At 33.1% G+C, this 18,042-nt stretch overlaps 1 protein-coding gene across 1 annotated transcript in view; it reads right to left on the bottom strand.

Annotated features, from left to right (window-relative positions):
• UPF2 (UPF2 regulator of nonsense mediated mRNA decay) overlaps positions 1–18,042 on the bottom strand; it is a 106,541-nt gene that overhangs the window by 18,776 nt on the left and 69,723 nt on the right. The window contains 6 exon segments of the mRNA XM_028507359.2: positions 281–464; positions 2,538–2,813; positions 3,682–3,885; positions 5,956–6,141; positions 9,392–9,508; positions 11,506–11,619. Coding sequence (XP_028363160.1) covers positions 281–464; positions 2,538–2,813; positions 3,682–3,885; positions 5,956–6,141; positions 9,392–9,508; positions 11,506–11,619 — 1,081 coding nt within the window.

Here is an 18,042-nt window from a genome sequence, read left to right on the forward strand (position 1 = left end):
GTTTTAATTTAAAGTAGATTTTATATTAGCAAACAAAAATTCTAAAATTAAGAGGCCAAAAAGGATTGTGTTTATCCATCACTATCATTGGCTTCAAGTCTTACATGACTATTAACCTCCATTTGGGATTATTAATGAAATCAAAAAGTATGACACCCAGGTCTTACCCAATACTATCACGTAACACAAAATCAAAATTGAAAGTATACAAAGTAAATTCTGATATTATATACCAAATTCTAAAAACAGTCTTCCAAATATCACCTTCATTTTCTCTTACCTAGTTTTATTAAGAATTCTTGTTCCAAGTCGTGTACCTGCCTGATGGATTCTTCCAGAGAATTACAGAGTTTGATCTTTGGTCTTAGCAGTTCTAGTGTATCACTGATCATGTAATCTATGTCAATAGGAAATGGATGATCTTTTGTCCAAACCTCCAAACTCTTCTTCCACCAAACATAACGCTGATAATAAAAAATAAATTTAGCTGTATTAATAACAAAAATATTTTTAAATAATTACCTGTATTGTGGTATCACCAAATTATAATAACTAAGCTAAAAAGTTGTACAAAACACCATTTTTATTAATGGTCAACAGTAATGATTGTAATTCCAATTATTTCCCACCATCTATACAGTTTCTAAGCAATTTAGTGACTTGACTCTAAATATTGTTTTATTTTAACTAAATCTTTTGAAAGCCAAGAAAAAATTATGAATAAAATACCAAATGAATTTTCAGGTAATGAAGCAAGTTAGAAATCCCACTTCTAAATAGGTTTAAATATTAAGTTTTATAAAAACAACCAAATTCAAAGCCATAGTTTTGATAAACGTTCATTATTTTCCCTATGCTACCTGCTTTGATTTCTTAAAAGGTTAACTAAAGTATCTGAAGATAGGATTTTTTAACATATAAAAATCATTAATCAACAATCACTTATTGGACACCTACTGTGTATATAGCACTGTTTAGATATTTTCCCTCCTCCGATCCTGGTTCCCTCATTCTGTTTTATACTTATAATTAACAGGTTGACCTTAACTAAAGAGCACAACCCAAGAATTTACTTGTATATAATAGGAATTCCTCTGGGTGCTTCACTCTTCCTCCCCAGTTTGTTCTAGGTCCTTGCTACTCAAAAGTGTGGACCTCAAATTGGAGCTTGTTAGAAATGCAGAATCTTAGGCCCCCACCCTTGACCAAATGAATCACAATCTGCATTTTTACACCACCCCCAGGTGATATATATGCATATTAAAGTTTAGAAGCACTACTACAGGTGATCCTTTCTACCTGGCCTCCCAACACCTAACTGTTCATTCTATATTCTAGGCAGAACACACTGACCTCATCCCCAGGCCTCACTGCTTACATCCATTCCCCCAGGTTTATCCCTGCTGTACATTTCTGCTTGTTAATGTGGAAAATGCTTTTGTCTCTTTCTGCTCTTAGATATTTTTGGGTAGCTCTTTTCTCTCTCAAATAAGGATTCTCTTCTGAAAGAGATTCTACTTTGGAGACTGACAATTACAGTTATACTTTGTAGCAAAACTCTGGTTTCAACACAGGCAGTCTCCAACCTAAGACAGGCCTTTGAGACACAGGGTACCTGATTCTCAAGTGTGCAATTCCCCTCCCCATGGCAGGAGAAAGTTAATGAACTGCTCTTCCCCCAAAGTATTTAAGAACACCAGCAGCTATGTGGATGTATTTCTGATACCTCCTGTTGAAGTCTTAAATTTATTTTCTTCATGGTTGGGTGAATAAAAATAATACTAAACAACAGGAATCATATAGAGTTGAATGGTACTATTGGTACTTTATTTCAGTAACATCTGGACAATTCAATAGTGAGTTGTTCACCCTAACCAGTACTTATAATAATATTGTATTTTATGGGAAATAGTGATTGTGTTCCAAACAACCAACCAACAAAGTTAACTTTTGGAAAACTAACTTTATAGAAGTTGTAGAAATGTCTCTGTATTTGTATCTGAATTTAATTTACACATATTTGCTCTAAATCATAAGTCTATATAATTAACTAAAATCAAGATACAGAAAGCACACCCAAGAGTTTACCAATAAATAAGTATTTCTTCCTGTGTTAAAAAATAACATATTTTTCCGAGAGTTTTTTCCTTAAAAAAAAAAATCATTTAGAAACAAGAATTTCAGATGTAAAACCAGAACATAAATGAGAAAAATGTATATATAAAAGTCACAAGTAATTTAGTCCACAAGTTACTGTATAAATATCTCATAAATTACTATACCAAATTTATAAAGTATACCAAAATAATTACCCAAATTATCAATCATAAAAGTTACAATGCAGTTAGAATGTTTATATGATAAAATTCACCAAAATTTTAAAATCTCTGAAGGATCCTTGCAGGAAGAATAAATCAATCTAGTTTAATTATGAACATATATATGATATATGAATGCTACAGTGTTTCTGCTTGAATACTTTTATAACATAAGCAATGTATTAACTGATGCCAAACTACATATTTCAGCTTATATACCTGAAAATATACAAGGAAGCAATCAAGTTTTCGTTTACTGGAACCTCTGTCAAAGTACTGGCCACAGGTGTCCAAAATTGTGCACACTAGTCTGATTCTGAAAAGGTGCTCAGGAGGGTCCAGTGAACTTGGAGAGCCATCGGGGTTAACACCAAATGAAGTAAAAGAATAAAGAGTTCTAAAAATAACAGCTGATTCCACCATTCGGTAATTATAAAGTTCCCCTAAGAACTTAGCACTGCTGATACGTCTCTGATTAAATTTAGGCTGATTAACCTAAAAGAAAAAAAAATTGCATTAAAGAACAGTAATGTGCTTGAAAAAAGGTAAAATCCCCCTCCTTCACTTGACAGTATCAATTACAGAAAGAATGCTAAACAGAAGAAATAATGGTTCCTCTCCTTCTTTTCTAATAAGGTGGTCAACTGTATCTTTTTTCTCTCTCTAAATGGTTATCTATGCAATGTTTTAATAAAAAACCATGTTAAATATTAAATTTAGTATTAAGCTACCATTAAATAAATTGAGTCTATAAAACAAGATGTAATTCTCCCTTATCAGCCCCACATAACTTATTTTCTCTATAATCCATGAATTAAGAAAACAACAAGCCTACACAAAGAAGGATCTACTTACAGAAAGTCTTATCAAATAATTATAAGCTCTTCTAATTAATAAATTTATAGGGTCCTATAACTTGAGTCCCAACAGTAACCCAGAAATAATAAAAATGTACTATTCTCTTCAGGGTACATGCCTGGGTTGCAGGCCATGACCCCCAGCAACCGCACATTGATGTTTCTCTCTCTCTCTCTCTATCTCCCTCCCTTCCTTCTCTAAAAAATAAATAAATAAAATCTTAAAAAAAAACATTTAAAAAATGTACTATTCTCTTCCAAAATAAGCTTAACTGGACTGGAGAAAAAGAGGCAAAATAAACCCCAGAATTAGCCTGAGAGAAGCCCAAGAAATCTAGTACAACAAGGTTTATTAAGAAACCACTAATTCTGAAGAGGTAATGGTAAATGACATCATATGAGGAAAGACAAGTTTTCAAAATATTATTTTTCAATAACAGGGTTTAAAAGTTGTTTAAATTCTTCAAACACTCCCATTTGACAACTTAAAAAAAAGTCCTCATTACCTCCATTCCTAATCGAATATCTTCTAAAACTCCATCCACAACATGGATTCCAACATCCTCTTGGTAGAGCACTAGTCCGGCTAAGAGGTTAGCCACACAATGAATACTATTGTATTTCACATTCCAGATGTTTATCATACAACAAATAACATAGTCTTTCACTTCTTGGTCCTGCCAGGGCAACTTTCGCATCTGTCTCAAAACCTAAACAAAGAAAATTTTGTTTCAACTACTAAGGTAAGCACATAATAGTCAAATATACCCAATAATATAGATATTTTACTATGATTATACAAATAAAGACTTTTTGAAATGAAAAATACTTTAAAGATCCTCTATCAGCTTTTTCACTTTACAAATTAAAAATGACATTTTTCTAATTACTGGCAAAATATATTCACATTTTCTCTGCATCTTTCCATAATGCCCTCAAATTTCCTAGTTTCTAGGTCTTTAATTAAGTTAACAGTATGTACTCATATACTAAGGTCATTGAAATACTCAAAGTTTACCAAAAATAATGTTTTCTTTTGTGTATCATTTGATGTATGTAATATCTTAGATACTTTTTATATATTAGAGTTTTCCAATAAATAAATAAAGCCAAGGTGAATTGGTTAACAGATCACTTAAGACAGAGAACACAACATCAAGACTGACATTACACAGTGTCCTGTCTCCTCACATAAAAGGGGAAAGGGGTGATAAAAGCACTTCATTATTGTTGTAAGAGTTAGATGAGTTAAAACATGTGAATTATGTAGGAAAGTGGCATATTTTAAGTACTCCATAAAAGTTGGCTATTACTATTTCAAAAACTCTACTGGTAATGAGATGATCAACAAAGCTCTACCTGTAATCAAGTTCTTTCCATTTTCATTCGGAGGGAAAATGGATACTATTGGCAGACTGTGAAATAGTCCTTTCATCTCTATACCCACAATCCATCTTTTAACACTAAATATGTTCTCATGTCGGCATCACTAGCAATATTAATGTCTTTTCACCTGCACAAGCATTCTGTTTTTCAAATTTCTCATCAACTCTCAACAGCCGCCAAAATCCTTATTGTTTTAAACCACTTTTCTGCCTCTCTGAAAGCTGGTTTTAATTTTCAAAGCTGCAGTATCATCCCTATTACCTTTTACCCCATCCATGTATTATTTCATGCCTTTTATCCTCCCTGTGAGTTTTCTCTGTCCAGAAGTTAACTTTTTAATCTAAAAAGAAAAAAGTTCTATACTGTATTGATTTAACTTGTAGAATTAACCAAGAAATGTTTAGTTCAACATATCCTCCTTAAAAGTGAAGTTTCAAAAAAAAAAAGTGAAGTTTCAAACAGATAACTATAGTAATTAAGATAACAAATCAGTGGTTCTTAAATTTTTCTGGTAAGTGATCCCTTTTGAGAATCTAAAAAAAGCTATGGTGTCTTCAGAAAAATAGAGATAGCCCCAGAATTCAAAATTAGGAAATTTCACAGGGTCATGGGCCTCCTAAAGCACATTCAAGGTTAAGATCTCCTGTTCTGAAGCAAAATATTTAAAGTAAAAAATTCATTACAGAATACTGGAGACAAAGTCATAGTTTCAAATACATATATTGTATAGCATCAAAACGCAGTTTACAAGAATTACCATTTTAATTAAAGAAATTACCATAAAAGGAAAACAAAACATGTCTCATATATTATGTAACATTGTATGAATTCCTTCTTAGATGACTTATATAGAGTCAATCATAATGGAACTTGGGATCTAATCTCTCATCCCCTAAACTTCAGTGCTTCGACTTCAACAGCTCTGCTTCACTTTTTCCATTTACAAAATGTGAATACAAGATACTTGCATTTCTTATCTCTGTTTTGTGGGGCACTAACCTACAAAAAATTGAAATAGATGCCCTAACCTAAAACAATTTTGTGCATAGGCTACAAGGAAAGTGCAATGCTTTTAATACTATTATCATTAGGATGAAAAAGAATTGATTTGATTGAATTATATAACTATCACAAATCTCAAGTTGACCACTATGGAATAGATTCCATTAAGGTTTACCTTCTCATCCTGGCCGGTTGGCCAGAGTATCACCCTGATACACCAAGGTTGTTGCTTCAATCCCAGGTCAGGGTACATACAAGAATCAACTAATGAATGCATAAGTAAGTGGAACAACAAGCCAATGTCTCCGTGTGTGTGTGCATGCATGTCTCTCTCCCCCTCTCCCTCTCTAAAATCAGTAGAATTTTTAAAAAATTAAAAAATATATATATACCTTCTCAGTGGTGACCTTGGAGAGGTCCTTGTATAAAAGTTTCCGGACATATTCCTGGAGAGGAGGACGTTTCTTTTTCACTGTTTTCTCAGCTGGTGGTGGGTTGCAGTAGTAGTACGCATTCTCCACCATTGTGACATATCTTGCATCAAGATGCATCGCTTGTTTCTTTCTCATCATTTGTTCCTAAAATAAAAAGTCTACCTTAGTCAAAATACATTCATTCTGAGGTTTCTTTATTCCTAACAAAACTTCAAGTTCTTAATGATATGATTTCAGGATAAAGGACTAGAAAAGGAAAAAAACAATCACTAGGTATTTCTAGGAGTGTGCAAGCACAGTAATTGTTATACCACTAATCGTTTGTTTAGAAGAAATTAGTTCATAAATGCTTGGTCTTAGGCCTTGTCCAATAAAATACTCAGAGAACTCTGCTACAAATTAATGTATAACTGCCAAACTACATGAACTCTAAGCATAACATGGTTCATATATTTGAGTGACTGAAATTAAGGACCAAAAATATGAATAAAGGGGTGACTCTGGCTCTACCTGTTTCACATACAACTGAGAGCAAATATATTCTCAGAGCCTGTGCCATTCAATACTGTACCAAAAAATTCTGACATATATCTCTAGACAAGAACGCTAAAAGCCCCCAAGGTCTTATATTTGTCCCCAGCCCTCAGCACCAACTCAGAGGTGACTAAAAAACACAGATCTAGTCAATCATCATCTACTTTAGGCTTTCTCAACCTGACATTTTGAACTGAATAATTCTTTGCCACAGGAGGACAGAGGCTCTCCTGTATACTGTAGCATGTTTTGCACAACCTTAACCTCTACCCAACAGATGCCAGTTGAGAACCACCAAGTAGCTGAAGATCTTCAAACAGTACTCCTGATTCTTAAAACAGTATCATATTAAGTATTAAGATTACTGAATTTATTCAGTCATACAACAATTTTACTTGGCACTTACTATGTGCTAGACATTATTCCAGGTGCTGTAACTCACCAATCAGACATGTTTCCTACCTTCATAAAGCCTTACAGTCAGGCACAGGAAGACAGAATAAACAAGTCAACAAGTAAACTAACTATCTTTTAAATAATAATTGTGATCAGTGGTATGAAGGGAAATATTAAGGCACTAAAATGGACTGTTGTCATGAGGAGCCTACTTTAGGCAGGTCGGGTTAGGGACGGCCTCTCTAAGAAAATGACCTGAAAGATGACATGACAAACGGTTGGGAAGAGCCACGGGGAAAACATTCACAGCAGAAGCAACAGCAAGAACAGAGGTTTTGAAGGAGAGTTACATGTTACAGAAACTAAAAGGCCAGTGATGTACCCTCAGGAAATTGCATGAGATGAGATTTAAGAAGTAGTGAGGGAAGGATAATACCAGACTCTGCAGACACAGTAAGAACTTTGGGTTTTAAATATGCAGAGGGAAACTGCTGGTAAAGTACTCAGGGCTCTTTATCAATCTAGTTTGTTGCCTGACTCTTCAGTCATATCTGCAGCTGCTTGACTCAATGTGTCTTTCTTCTCTATCTTTAAAACTCAAATTAGTGTCTAAAATAAACAGCACTTTTCTAGGAAAATATCCTAATATACTAAGACTAGATTAAGTGCCTCTTCTATCTATACCCATAATACCCTATATGCTTACCCATATTATTATATTGCATTTACTACCATATATTCCAATCGTCTATTTACTCCTTTAACTCATTCAATTCCATGACAGCATGGACTATCTTTTTCATCTTTATATCCCAAAGGTCTGACATAAGAATTGGTACTCAGTGAGCAGTATGAAGCTGTTAGGGAAGGTATTTCCTGATTCATAAGTTTGTCTTAGGTACCCTCTTGATAAGTCCATAATATTCTCAGTATAACTATATATTTTTTAAAGATTTTATTTACTTATTTTTAGAGAGAGAGAGAGAGAGAGAGAGAAAGAGAGAGAAACATCAATGTGCGGTTGCTGGGGGTTATGGCCTGCAACCCAGGAATGTACCCTGGCTGGGATTGGAACCTGGGACACTTTGGTTCCCAGCCCGTGCTCAATCCACTGAACTACGCCAGCCAGGGCCTTTCTCAGTATAACTATATTAAAACACTTTAACACTGTACTACAATTAGCACTAGATTTGGACCACTTGGAGGATGGCAACTACATCTCATTTTTTATACTCCTCCCCCTAACCAGAAGTAACATGCCTGACACACAGGACTCACAAAATGGTAAATAAACAAGGCTCCTATCCTAAAAGCAAGAGAATCAATAACAACAACTAGCTTCTTTTGCTATAACAGGGAAAACGGTCCACTGAGCCAAGAAAATCAGTTAGGCAGGAAGGACTTTGGTTATTAGCAATGAGGTTCATCCATACTACCACAGTAAGTAAAGTATTGAGGATTCAACATTATAAATAAAAAGTAAATATTAAAAACTAAGCTTTCTTAGCATCTCTACTATATTTTTAAATTAAATTCATTGGGGTAGCACTGGTTAATAACATATGTGTTTCAACTAACACATTTTTATATGCAATGTCTCATTTAATCTTACCAGAATGAGCCAAAGAGTAGGAAAAATTTTCTTTGTTACAATAAAAATTTGAACTTGGAATAACTATTATATGATTAATGTGATATAAATCTAGAGAGACTTTGGCAAATCAACTCCATTTCACAGCCTTCACATTAATATTTTAAGAGAAATAAAGCCTCACGATTCTTTATTTTTAAGTATCACAAGCAAAGTATTTAGGCTCATAACTGGATTCTAAAAAAATAACATATCTAGAGAAAATGACACAATCAAGACTTGTATAATAGCAACAGTGGTGAAATGACAATGTATGCCAGGGATTCCTAAACCACAGCTCTCTTGAACACTAACACCAACTCCCACTAACCGCCACCAAAGCCTCCCAGCAAAACACATGGATATTATCAATAAGCATAATAACTTAATTGCTTAATAAACTAGATGGCCATTTGAGCATCCTAAGTAACTTAAGAAATAACTTCTATCCACAGGTAATTTTTTAGGCTTATATTTTATGTTTTTTAATTTTACATTTTAATTTTATTATGTTAAGTTTATAATTTATGTGCTTATGGCACACCAATCTAATATAATAGTATTAGGACTATTTGCTCATTTACATCATTTGTCAAAAATTATTTTTGGTTAAACTTAATCCTGTTTCACAATATTATTAGCTCACTGGCAACCAAGTGAGAAAAATTCCAACAACTCTCCAGGAATGGCAGCTCTTATGTACAAAATGTTCTAGTTGAGGTAGAAATGTTTATATTTATACAGCAGAGCAAGGTAACAGTCACTGGTCAATATTTTTAACCCCTGAAGCAAATCAAGAAACTCAAGCTCTTACTAGGATTCTCCAACCCTTACCAAAAGTACACTGGTCCTCAAGTGAGATTCTGGAGATCTGAAAAGAAACCTTCCACATGTTTCCAGTAAGGTACATGCCATTTCAATATGGTGATGGGAAAAGTCTGATAGAAGCATCTGTAATAATAATAATGATGAAAAATCACAAAGATAATACTTCAATTCCACTAGAGAAAATTTTAAAAAGTATACTTCCAATCTATGTAAATTTTAAAATGTCAGTATAAAAAAACAAAAGGTAATCTACTTTGGTTCAACAATCTTCATTGCTGGTTATCTTTTGTGTTTCACCATAAAAACTTTATCTAAAAACCTCAATATATTTAATATCTTTGTTTTTAGATATACATATGAAAACTAATATCAACACCACATATATAAACACATTACATACACAGCTAACATTTTCTAAATGATTTTTTTTGGTTTAAGTAAGATTTACTTTTAAAATTCTGACTAAAAAAATTATTATATTAAGTTTACAACACAACACATTACCGTAACACTTTAGTAGCATTCATCCTCTCAATCTTTTTCTATGCATATATTTTATAAACAAAACCAGATTCAGACATGACATTTAATACCTCAGTGTTTTGGGGTTTTTTTTGGTTAACATGATTTTCCATGTCCTTATCTATACTATGGCATGATTTAAAAAGGTACGTAGTACTGTATAATATAAACTATACTAAAACTTAATTGATTCTTATTTACTGGACATTCAAATTATTTACAATTTCTTGCTATTATAAACAAGCAATAACATACATCCCTATAATCTGTACATGTATTTATGGTTATTTCCTGAAAACCAATTTATAGAAATAGAATTTCTGTCAAAGAAATGTATAGCCTTCCTATATAATTTTTAATAATTAGTCCCAAGAAATATACTAATATGGTAAATTATTCCTTTCAATTACAGCATTGAGAAAGCTTTCACAATCCCTCTTACAATGGTGTTCAGAGTTTCCCTATATGTACTCTGTAGTGTTCTGAGATGCTCCAAGTAGACTCAGGCACCTTAATCCCTTTAATGTTTATAAGGACTGTTAGTACTTTTAATACTCTTAATAACTCATACATTAAAGAAATTTGTTTAATTCGTTTAACTCAGGGTTTTCCAAATGAATTTGAATCCATGGGACCCATTTTGTATAATATACTTAGTAATATCCCAAGGAAATCAATTTGATAAAAGATATTACTGTTAGCAATGACCAATTCCAAATGCAGAATTATTTCATCTATGCTGTATCAATTTTATCATATATAATGAGTTACCAATTTCTTGTTTAAATTCCAAAGTGGACCTGATCTGAATAATTTCAATCTTCTCTAATTAGCTGAGACTTTCTTTAAGGTTGATTTTGATAAATGATCTGTGTATATTTCAAGAGACTCAATTCAGTTGGGTATAGTGCCAATTAGATCAATATTGTTAATTGTGTTATTCAATTCTATATATACAATACTTACCTAATTCTGTCTGACCATTCTTTAAGCTATTGGTAGGTGTTTTCAAGTATGTCACTATGTGGATTTGTTTAATTCTCTTTTCCTTGTTGATTTTTGATTTATATATTTTGAAGCTACATTACTGGATGCATACTGATTCAGGAAGTAACACTTTCCCATTAAAATGACCTCTTCATCACTATCAACTAACCTTCTTTATTTCTAATACAGCTTCATGCCTTAAAGCCTACTTTGTCTGATAATAATGCAGTCAGGTAGCTTTTGAACAGTTCTTTCATAGACTATGTCCATCTTTTTACTTTAGCCTAACCTTTATACGTATTTAAGGACATGTCTCTTATAGGCAACATATATTAGTGTTGTTTTAATCAACTCATTGTCTGAAGGCTTTTACTTGATATATTTTGTCTTTTTATATTTCATGCAATTACTGTTATAGCTGCATTTTTCTATCTGCCATCCTATTATTTGTTGTCTATTTTGCTCATCTGTTAAATATTCCTTTTTACTTCCTTCTTGCCTTTCTTTGGATTAATCCAGTATTTCTTATTTATTTCATTTTTTCTTACATTTATAACTTTTACAAAACTTTAAACCTATCTATTTAAAATTTCAAATAATTCAGCACTAACCTTTAAACAATGTAGTGTATCATTTTTTGTGAACATCTTAAACTTAGTTAGTTCTCCAATAAAACGAACAGTTTTGTTCTTTGTTTCAATGTTGATCTGGTCTTTTTTTCGAACCTACAAATTAAAAGAAACATTGCTTAGATAATTAATATTTTTAAATCTCTGTGATAAGAACTGTTATTTTATTAAGATTGAATTCACTCCAAATAATTTAAATAAATATCAGGATAATTTTTGCTATATTCAAATAACTTTATGTTAAGGCAAAATAAGCTCTGTGCATCAGTGCTACAAAGTGCTTTGCAAAACAGTTCCAGGGTCAAATAATTTGGGTAAATAATGCTTTTTATCAGAACTTAAAGAGGACTTCAAAATAAGAAACCTATCTGACTTAAAATATTTCTCACATTTATTTGGCAACATAAAAACCCTTTTGAAATGTTAACAATGACTAGTTAACATCCCACTACATTAATATTGTAAGAAATACACTTTAGGAGATGCTGCTTTAAAATAATGAATGTGACTTCAGGCCAAGATGGAGGTATCAGTAGATACACTTTGCCTCCTTGAACAACCAAAAGAAGGAAAACAACAGATTTAAAAACAAAAAATAAACAGAACTGCCAGAAAACCAAACTGTATGGAAGTCTGACAATCAAAAAGTTAAAGAAAAAACATTCATCCAGACCAGTAGGAGGGATGGAGACAGGCAGCTGGAGTGGAGAGGACATGTAGCAAGACAATGGCTAGAGAACAAACAGTCCCACATTTGTGTGCAGATAAACTGGGAGGAACAACTGGGGGGCAAGACAGACCTTGCAACCCAGGTTTCCAGAACCAGGAAATAGAGCCTCAAAACCTCTGGCTGAAAGCACCTGCAGGGGTTGAGGCTGTAGGAGAAACTCCCAGCCTCACAGAATTCATTGGAGAGACCCTTAGGGTGCTAGAATGTACACAAACCCACCCACCCAGTAATCAGCAATGGAAGGGCCCAATTTGTTTGTGTCTAGTAGGGGAAGTGACTTGTAGGCCAGCCAAGAGCTGAACAAGTGGCACTGTTCCCTCCTGAACCCTTCCCCGACATACAGCATCTCAAGGCAGCAATGTGGATTGCCCCACCCTAGCAAATAACTAACACTCCACCCCTTACTACGTAAAAGGAGCTCCAAGACAAAAAATATATGGCCCAAAAGAAAGAACAGATCAAAGCTCCAAGAATAAAATTAAGTGATGAAAGGATAACCAAACCATGAGATGGAGAGTTCAAAACACTGGTACTCAGGATGCTCACAGAAATGGTTGAGTATGGTTCACAAAACAGAAAGAAGTAAAGGCTATGAAGAGCGAAATGAAGAAAAATGTATAGGGAACCAACAGTGAAGGGAAGGAAACTGGGATTCAAATCAACAGTTTGGACCAGAAGGAAGAAATAAACATTTAAACAGAACAGAATGAAGAAACAAGAATTCAAAAAAGTCAGGAGGCTTAGGAACTTCCAGGACAACTTTAAACATTCCAATATCTGAATCATAGGGGTGCCAGAAGAAGAGGAAGAACAAGGAATGGAAAACTTATTTGAAAAAATAATGAAGAACTTCCCCAATCTGGCAAAGGAAATAGACTTCCAGGAAGGCCAGGAAGCTCAGAGTCCCAAAGAAGATGGACCCAAGGAAGCACACACTAAGGTACATCATAATTACATTACCCAAGATTCAAGATAAGGAGAGAATTCTAAAAGCAGCAAGAGAAAAGGAGACAGTTACCTACAAAGGAGTGCCCATAAGACTACCAGCTGATTTCTCAAAAGAATCTACCGACAAGAAGGGAATGGAAAGAAGTATTCAAAGTCATGAAAAGCAAGGCCCTACATCCAAGATTGCTCTATCCAGCAAAGCTTTCATTTAAAATGGAAGGGCAGATAAAGAGCTTCCCAGATAAGGTCAAGTTCAAGGAGTTCATCATCACCAAGCCCTTATTATAGGAAATGTTAAAGGGACTTATCTAAGAAAAAGATGATCAAAACTATGAACAGTAAAATGACAACTAACTCACAACTATTAACAACTGACCCTAAAAAAGGCAAAAACAAAAACAAACTAAGGAACCAACTAGAACAGGAACAAAATCACAGAATTGGAGATCACGTGGAGGGTTATCTGCAGGGAGGGGGAGAGAGAAGAATGGGAGAAAAGGTACAGGGAATAAGTAGCATAAATGGTAGGTACAAAATACACCGGGGGAAGTTAAGAATAGTATAGGAAATGGAGAAGACAAAGAACTTATATGTATGACCCATGTACATGAACTAAGGTGGGGAAATGCTGGTGGGGGAGGGGCAGGGCAGAGGGGAATAAAGGGGAATAAAATGGGACAACTGTAATAGCATCATCAATAAAATATATTAAAAATAATGAATGTTAAATGCTCACTTAAGCAAAAATATTAAGGCTCAGTTATGGTATCAGTGACAATTTATTGCTTTATTATTATAAATTCTTTATAATGAAATTTCTCATATAATTGTCCTTTTTTAACACTAGTCACAGTTATATACCAAAGTTCAAATCTTTTACAAATATAACCCCCTACATAGGCACATATTTCAAGAACTGCTGAATATAACAAAATCCTCTCACAACGGTACAATGTGACCAGACACCTAAAGATAATTGTAATTAGATTCAACCACAGCATTACATTTTCATCAGAAAACCAAACCTCAGCCCTGAAATTTTTATTTGAATAAAAAAACAATAATATGGTGGTGCCTTCAACTAGTTTGTTGTTCCTTGCTTTTTCAGAATACTATCCTGTTTTATTTGTTCCACATAACATTCTAAAAGGAATAGCTGTTACAATTCTGATTTAATAGTTAAGACAAAAACAAAAGAATACAAACCTATCAAATGACTTGACCAAGAATCAGTACTGAAATCCCAGTCTTCTGTTATTGAGAATTCCACTACACTAGTATGTGCTTTCCTAACCTGGCCAGTGGCTAGACAATTAAAGATAATCATTTATTATAAACTCTAAACTTCTACATACTCAGACAGCTAATACTTAAATGAAATGTATCACCTTCATTTTTTTTTTTTAAGATTTTCTTATTTTTAGAGAGGGGAAGGGAGGGAGAAAGAGAGGGAGAGAAATATCAATGTGTGGTTGCTTCTCACACACCCCCAACTGGGGACGTGGCCTGCAACCCAGGCACGTGCCCTGACCAGGAGTCAAACCAGTGACCTTTAGATTTGGGGGATGACATGCAACCCACTGAGCCACACCAATCAGAACTATCATCTTCATTTTTAAGAACCTAGATTCTATAGCATGTAGAGGTAGGTTTTTAGACTTTTCAGATCTTCAGGGATAATTTTTAAACAAAACTGTTTACTCATTTAAAAAAAAAATTGGAGCTTACCATAACTGTATTTAATCTAAAACTCCAATAAAACTGCATCAAATAAAAATAAAAATCACAAAAATTCAACTTACAGAACTTTATTTTAATCACATCATTTAGGCATTCAAAATAACTTTGGAACTAGAGATGAATAGAAAAAATAGAATTAACTAGATTTTAGTTTCTAATATTAAAAAATTATATTGAATAAACTCGACTGTTTTAGCCTTGCAACTTAAAGTACAATCTTTATAAAGATCTTTTCACAAATGTCTGATAAGCAATGCATATAAAAAACCTTCTCATTAATTTTTCTTAGTCTGTGAACTGTTAGGATAGATTAAGAATGTGGATCCTGGATCACATTAGCTGGGTTTAAATCCCAGTTCTATCATTTTACTAGCTGTTACTTAGACTCTATGCCTCTATTTCTTCATCTGTGTAATGGAATAAAAGTAACATGCTTTGTAGGGGTGCTGAGTCTTAAAGTAAACTGGTACATGTAAAGCACATGTACCAAACCATAACTACCTAGATCAGGAGAGTCCAGTAAGTATTAGCTACTATTAATTTACTCTATCTTTGTATACTTGTATCACTAATACATGAGTAAACAAATAAATGAAAATGCTTAATGTTTCCATATATATTGTAGTGATGAAAGAACAAAAGATCCATGGTTAGGACATCCGAGCCCTTATGGTCATTCTGTGCAATTTTTTGAGGGTATATGTATTTGGACAATTCATGTAAATTCTGTGAACCTGTTGGCTCATCTGGTAAATTAAGGATAAAGATAAAGATGATGATGATTGTGGTGGTAATAACTACACTTCACTTGATACTCAGCAAGTAATGCACAGAGCAAAAGATTATATAACCTTTAAAATGATGTTTAATGAGTGTTTCGAATGACACTGTAAAATGCTTATACATAAGAAATAAGGAATGAAAAATTGTACATACAATATAAACTACAGAATAAAGGTAAAGAAAATATACTAAAATATTACTGAAATTTACATCTTCTTTCTACTTTATATATTTTGTATCTTCTAAATCACCTCCTTATTTTTTGTTATCTTATTTACTTTAGAGTTGAAGTAATGTAGAAACAAAGAACATATAAGGAAGTATTGCAAAAATGATATACTGAAGCTGAATATTTAGGGGGAGTAGAACTGGGAAATATGTATACATGCTTTTAAAAATCTTCTTGGGTGATTCTGGATACATAAGCTCTTAACAACTGTTATGGCGTACCATACAATTTTAAGTATTACTGTGCATTACAGCCTTCAAAACATGTAACATAGTATATTATCCACAATTACTCTTAAACATTGTGGATAAGGGGGTATAATCGAACTAACATGACAAAATTATAGAATTTTTAAATGAAGTATTAGAAATCAATTATTTCATTGCCTCATTTTTAGATAAAAAAAGGCTTTTCAAAAGACTAACTTATTAAAAGAAGACTAATTTATTCTCCTCATTCAATATTTTCCAGTCTCATTTGTTGACTCCTTTTGATCAAAAAGGTTTGTCAAAACACTTCTGCAAAAGTAAACAGAAATGAATTAACAATGCGTAATTTTTTTAAATTTTATTTACTTAGTTTTAGAGGGGGAAGGGAGGGAGAAAGAGAGCGAGAGAAACATCAATGTGTAGTTGCCTCTCACACGCCCCAAACTGGGGACCCTGCTTGCAACCCACCCATGTGCCCTGACTGGGAATTGAACTGGTGACCCTCTGGTTTGCAGGCTCATGCTCAATCCACTGAGCCACATCAGCCAGGGCACAACATATAATTTTTATATATGTTTTAGTTCAATAATGTCTCATAAGATTTTACTTATATAATCAATCATCTTTTAGCAAAAATGGTGCTTACAGCTCATTTATTAATGACAGCTGAAACTGAAATTGAATAACTAAATTCATATGCATTATTAACTCTGCATTACTTAACATACATTAAAAACTCTTCAGATATGTCAACATATAACAAGTAAAAATTTCTGAAGCTTATCATTCATTATTCCCCTATAGAAAGAACCCTCCCACCTCCAAACATCATCTAAGTAGACATTATACTTTCTGCCCTCCATAATTTGCCCATTTTGTTTTACATAAACTTTATTCTTGTAATTATTCAAATAATTTTTCATGAAGTCTACTACAGGCTAAACACTTAGTCTATAAACAAATTTTCCTTCAAAAAAACTTTTTTATCCTATGGACCACTGATCTCCAAAGTCAGGTGGAAAAGACTCTTCTCATCTACTGGGGTGTGGAAAAAAGAAATCTTGCAACATCTATACTTTTATTATGTTTTTGTTCTTATATCATGCTTTTCAACTTACTTTTCTGTGTTTTATAATGTGCATAAAATATCTGGTACAATTGCAAAGGCATATAATTTATAAATAAATATGCCTATATTGGGATATGTAGTTAGTTACTATACTGAGAAGCTCATTGAAAAAGCTAAAAGAACACTAATTTTTAAAATGTCAATCATTGAGGGTGATTTGCTTAACTTTATATAAAAGTTATCCCTTCCATTATCAAAAAGGTAGACTCTGCTGAAAATCTGGAAAACACAGACAACTAGAAAAGAAAAAACTATTTCTCACTGTTCAAGGACAGTCACTGCTAACATGTTAATATATAATTCATTTCTTTAGACATTTTAACACAACCATAAGTTTATTATGTGTAAAATTTTATACTTTTCTTTTTCCTAAAAGTACTTCATCTATCATATGAAAACTCTTTGGTCAATAGCACTTTCAAAAGCTCTGTATCATTTTCTAAACCCATTGTTGGGCTTTTAGATTATTTTCCTTCCCACTCCCCCATTACAATTCATGATGTCAATAAAGCTTTGGGGGTATATATGATTGTTAGGACAGATTCCCCAAGTTGTCCAATGTATGAATGCCTTTAAGGATCTTGAAACATATTGCCAAATTCCTTCTCCAAATTTCAATCACAGTACATATGAATGATTTCTCATTTCTATTAGCTTTACTACTCTGTCAGTCAAATAAGCAAATCTGTTGTTTAACTAGAATACTATAATTTATTTGACTGCTGTATGTGTCTAATACAGTTTTGCTAAT

This window comes from Phyllostomus discolor, chromosome 1 (assembly GCF_004126475.2).
Source record: "Phyllostomus discolor isolate MPI-MPIP mPhyDis1 chromosome 1, mPhyDis1.pri.v3, whole genome shotgun sequence".
In the NCBI taxonomy this organism is placed as follows: domain Eukaryota; kingdom Metazoa; phylum Chordata; class Mammalia; order Chiroptera; family Phyllostomidae; genus Phyllostomus; species Phyllostomus discolor.